The sequence below is a fragment of the Mustela lutreola genome, chromosome 15 (genome assembly GCF_030435805.1).
Source record: "Mustela lutreola isolate mMusLut2 chromosome 15, mMusLut2.pri, whole genome shotgun sequence".
NCBI lineage: Eukaryota > Metazoa > Chordata > Mammalia > Carnivora > Mustelidae > Mustela > Mustela lutreola.
This window is the reverse complement of record NC_081304.1, coordinates 50,323,429-50,328,519: the sequence shown is the minus strand read 5'-3', so window position 1 is coordinate 50,328,519 and position 5,091 is coordinate 50,323,429. Positions and strand designations below refer to the sequence as shown.

The window sequence follows — 5,091 nt, the reverse complement described above, 5'->3', positions numbered from 1 at the left end:
TGTGCGTCCAGCGTATTCGGCCAGCTCAGACCCCTCCCCACTCCTCGGGTCGTCTCTCGTGGGCTGGGTCGTTTGCTTCTCTCCCCGTCCTACTGCAATCATACGGCATAGAGTTCGTAAATCTTCTTTACACAGTACACCAGGGCGGCCAGTGCTATCGTGTTGTGCAGTCTCTTTCTGTGCAAGTCGTCCTTCCGGACCAGCACCACCGGGGTGGAGGAAGTGAGTGTGTGCAAGGGCAGACGGGACAGTTTGTAGGCGTCGTACTCCATCTGGTACTTGCAGCAGGGGTCAAACTGCCAGGAGATGCCGTAGAGGGTGCAGCAGGCCAGGCTGAGCACGCCGGCGGGCAGCGAGATGAAGTGGGAGTAATCCAAGGGCAGGGCCAGCGGGGTGAAGAGACAGGCGGTGCCCGCCAGCACGGTGGTCTTGTGCAGGCAGTTGCCCATGGTGATCCAGCGGGCCGTCTCGTTGAAAAGATATCAAAATGCAAATCATACACCTGAGAGTTTTCTTCCCTTCCATCCTTTCTCTCATCCTCAATATCCAGTTTTTCAACATGTCTTTAAGATTCTGCCACATTAAACCTCTTTCTCATTCATCCACTCCTTCTCTCAACCATCACTATTCTGGCTGGGCTGACATCATGCCTTGTCGGTACTATTGGAAGAACCTCTCCCCTCTTCACTCTTCTCCCGGCTTCCCCCCTTGGACACTCTCTCCTTCAATATCTTTCATTCACACTGTGGCATTCTAAGATGAAAATCTGATCATCATTCTCCCTAAAGTCTTCACAGATTCTCATTGCTCTTAAGGAAAAGGCAAAATTCCTCTCCAAGGAACTGCACAAAAGGTGCTTCAAGACCTGACCCTTGCTGACTTCCACAGCTTCACTTGGCCCCATAGTGACACTCACATTCACCTCTCCAGAAATGCTGGGCTTGAAAGGCACAATTTCTTGCCACCAGTCTTTTCTACTTGCTGTTCCCCCTGCCTAGCATCTTCCTCTCTCTGCTCCCTCCTCACCTGGTTTGTTCCTACTTACCCTTCAGCCATGTTACATGTCATTTACTCAGCTGTATCTCTCCTGGCCCCCTTCCCCAGACCAATAAGAACCTGCTACTATGTTTTCCAGGCATCCCATACTTGCCCCTCAAGCACTGAATGCCTAGGAGATTGGTTACAGCTGTTCTCCCTATTGGATGGTAAACATGCAGGAGAGGCCACGGCTGCCTTCATGACTGCAGAAGTGTCAGCACCTGGCACAGTGCCTCGATATAGCACTGTGTTATGTTCCGTAAATATTCATTGGCTGTGCTTCAGGCCGAGACATGCATTCTTTCAAATTTACAGACAGCAAACTCCTATTATGTTAAAATACCCGATCCTATTGAATCCTCTCAGAACAAGTACTCATTAGCTTCGACCATTTAGCACTAAATTTGTCACTATGGTACAGATTTATTAATGTAATACTGTACCCATGGAAAGTGTTGGGGTACCTCAGATAAGACTACTCTTTTCATGACTACAGATGATACAGATAATAGAGACATATTATCAGATTTATAGATATTTAAATATAGATATAGATAAAGATATAATCTCCCATTGGTTCTATTTCTCTGGAGAACCCTAATACTCCTCAATGTGTCTAAAAGGTGACGAAGCAGAGGACTATCAAGAGATGTGGGAGGCTCCTTCATTAAAGACCGAACTGAATCTACCTGCTTAGACTACACCCTGCTGGTGCTGTTTGATCCACCCACATTAGTAATTTTTACACATGGACATTACATACTGGCATTACAGTGGGAACAAACATTTAAGGGAAATCATACAGCTGGTTTTTCAGAATTTTGCTTCCTAATAAATGAGTGGGATCCATCTCTTGTGTTGAGGGTGTGATGAGGAATCATTAACCAGAGACAACACTTGCAGATGCTCCCACTAATTATGTAATGACCCTTTCATCTTTCACCCATGGTCAGTAGTTCTCAGCCTGGACTGCCCATAAGAATCACCTAGCACAGTGTTTCTAGAATTAAATACCCATTCAGATCACCCAGGCATTCTGCTAAAATGCTGATTCTGATTCAGCAGGCTGGTCCTATATTTTGTTTTAGATTTTTTTTTTTTATTTATTTGACACAGAGAGAGAGAACACAAGCATGAGGAGCGACAGGCAGAGGGAGAGGGAGAAGCAGACTTGCCACCAAGCAGAAAGCCTGATGCAGGGCTCAAAGTGGGGCTAGATCCCTGGACCCTGGGATCATGACCTTGCTGAAGGCAGACACTTAGGTGTCCTATAGTTCTACATTTTTAATTAGCGCCCAGTGACTGCAGTGCTGTGGTCCAGGGACTACGCAGTACATGGTAAATATATATGAGGCTTTTAAAAATGAAGATTACTGGGTGCCCTCAGATAAATATAATCACAATCTTAGAGGAGGCCTGTGCAAAAAATGTTAAAGTTACCAGGTGATTCTAAAATAAAACAAGGGCTAGGACTACTACATTAAAGCCTACCACAAGACATGAACAGACATTTCTCCAAAGAAGACATGCAAATGGCCAAAGACATATGAAAAAATACTCAACATCACTTGTCATCAGGGAAATACAAATCAAAACCACAATGAGATATCGCCTTGCACCATTCAGAATGGCTAAAATTAGTTAGACAGTAAGCAATGAATGTTGATTTGAATGTGGAGAAAGGGAAACCCTCTTACACTGTTGGTGGGAATGCAAGCTGGTACAGCCACTCTGGAAAAAAGTATGGAAGTTCCTCAAGAAGTTACAAATAGAAATACTCTATGACCCACAAGTGCAGTACTAGGTATTTACCCCAAAGATACAGATATAATGAAACGAAGGGGCACCTCTACCCTAATGTTCATACTAACAATGTCCACAATAGTCAAACTATGGAAGGAGCTGGGATTTCTTTTGACTGCTGAACAGATAAGGAAGATATCTATATCTATATCATCTATATCTATAATGGAATATTACTCAGCCATAAGAAATGATGAATATTTACCATTTACATCTATGTGGATGGAACTGTACTAAGTGAAATAAGAAAATTGGAAAAGAAAATTATAAGTTTCACTCATATGTGGACTATAAGAAACAGTGCAGAATATCATAAGGGAAGGGAGGGAAAACTGAATGGGAAGAAATTAGAGAAGGGGACAAACCATGAAAATTCTTAACTATGGGAAACAAACTGAGGGTTGCTGAAGAGGAGGTGGGTAGGGGAATTGGGGTAACTAGGTGATGGGCATTAAGGGGGACACATGATGTGATGAGCACTGTGTGTTATACATGACTGATGAATTGTGGAACACTACATCTGAGACTAATGTGGTTTTGACTAATTGAATTAAAAAAATAATAAAACCTGCCACAAGAGCTGTCATTACATCGGAATTATACAGTCTTGTAAGAATACACGGCACAGTAATATTTACAAATGTTATTATTGGTAAACATTAATTAAAATATTTCTAGAATGTAGGGAAGTCTTAGAAGGCAGGGAGGTGAAGAAGAGGAATGTTATCATACCTGAAGAACCATCCTGCAGAACATCACACAATTTTGCAAGACCCTTGAATTGGAAGGACCCTAAGGGTCCAGCTCATTCACCCTCTGCCCAACTTACCCTGTGTGTCTGAGGGTGACTCCAGCACAGTAACTTAAGGTCCTGTTTCCCTTTATTAACTAAGACATGTGAAGTGACAGCTTCTGTAGTCATCACCTGTATCTGCAACATCCTTTCTCACATCTCCTATTCTATACATCCCTGGGCCTAAGAGACTCTGGATCCCAAAGGAGTCTAGATCTTAAAAGAATTCATTAAAGACCCAGCAATCCAGGATTCTTAGCACAAATGCTCTGAGTCCTGGAGCAGTGACTGATTACATCGCTGATCTTAACTGACTATGCTTTGGGGGAGTGTGGGGAAGGAGAGAAGTTCATAATATGGATGCTTAATCACTCCCTGTTTAGGGAATGGACAGTAGTGTGGGGCTGGAGCTGACGTTTTGGAAGGTGAGGGGGGATGCTTAGAGAAGCCATAGAAAGGGGCAGGGTCCAGGCTATGAATATTCTAAAATATTTTACAGTGTAAAAGGCTTTATCTTGTGGGCAAGACGAAGTCATCAGTGGTCTTTAAACAAAGTACCATGAAAGACACATATTTTGGAAAGATTCCCAGGGTGGCATAATCTCTCACTACAACCCAGTTTCTCATGAACATGCTCAAGGGGAGAGATAAACCTGCAGCTAATAAAGATTAGATCTCTATGACCTAATCATATGCAGATGCATAGAAAGTACTGGAATAAAAGACAGCTCTCCCAGATTATTTTCAATTTTTCTTCACGCAGAGATAGAAAATGAAACTCAGATTTGAAACTCACTGAGGCACTTCCACACCATTACCTCTCTTGGAAAACCTTTATAGAACTCGGTGACCACCATCATTTCTACTTCTTCCCAAGTGTCAGATTACCCATTTTTCAGTTGTTCCTTAATTGATCAGTTGTACTGTAATTGATCACAAGGCTATAGTTGACATTTATAACTCCTTCTTTCACTACACATTCTATGTTCTTATTGGCCATCATCTCAGCTGTATGGGGCTCTTCCCATAGTATAATGAGAACCTTCATTCCTAGGGAATATGCACCCTTTTTGGTCCTGTCTTTATTAGGTTATTAGACTTTCCATTAAGATTTATTATTAAGTAGATAAAGTAATAAGTGGCACCCAAGTGTTCCCCAGGATTTCAGACATGGTCCTATCTGTCCCAATTGTATAGAGCAACCTAGACTCCCCTTGGTAATCAATATCACCACCTCAGGAAGAATGACAACCCTGCTCTTCATATATCAGTTCACATAAGAACAGCAAAATGTCCAGGTGGAAGTTCATTGAATTGAACTTCCAATTCAGTGAAAACATCACTATATGAAACCATCCCCTGATAGTAATAAGAATTATGTGGGACACTTCTTGTGCTCTATATTCCTTGTTTTAGCCACAGCTACAGTAACTGCACTGACTTCAACTAGCACCTGA

The 5,091-nt window shown here is 42.6% G+C and overlaps 1 protein-coding gene across 1 annotated transcript; it reads right to left on the bottom strand.

Annotated features, from left to right (window-relative positions):
* Positions 1 to 45: 45 nt before the first annotated feature.
* Positions 46 to 4,494, bottom strand: LOC131815647 (transmembrane protein 11, mitochondrial-like). Its single transcript, XM_059147422.1, has 2 exons — positions 4,453 to 4,494; positions 46 to 467 (listed from the first exon to the last, which is right to left on the bottom strand). Exons 1-2 carry the CDS (start codon positions 4,492 to 4,494, stop codon positions 99 to 101), a joined length of 411 nt encoding a protein of 136 aa, XP_059003405.1. The 3' UTR covers positions 46 to 98.
* Positions 4,495 to 5,091: the final 597 nt, after the last annotated feature.

Coding starts and splice junctions, on each gene's coding strand:
- LOC131815647 (XM_059147422.1), bottom strand. CDS start 4,494: ATGATGGTGGTCACCGAGTTCTATAAAGGTTTTCCAAGAGAG. Junction 468..4,452: donor ATAAAGGTTTTCCAAGAGAG/GTAATGGTGTGG, acceptor CTTTTCAACGAG/ACGGCCCGCTGGATCACCAT.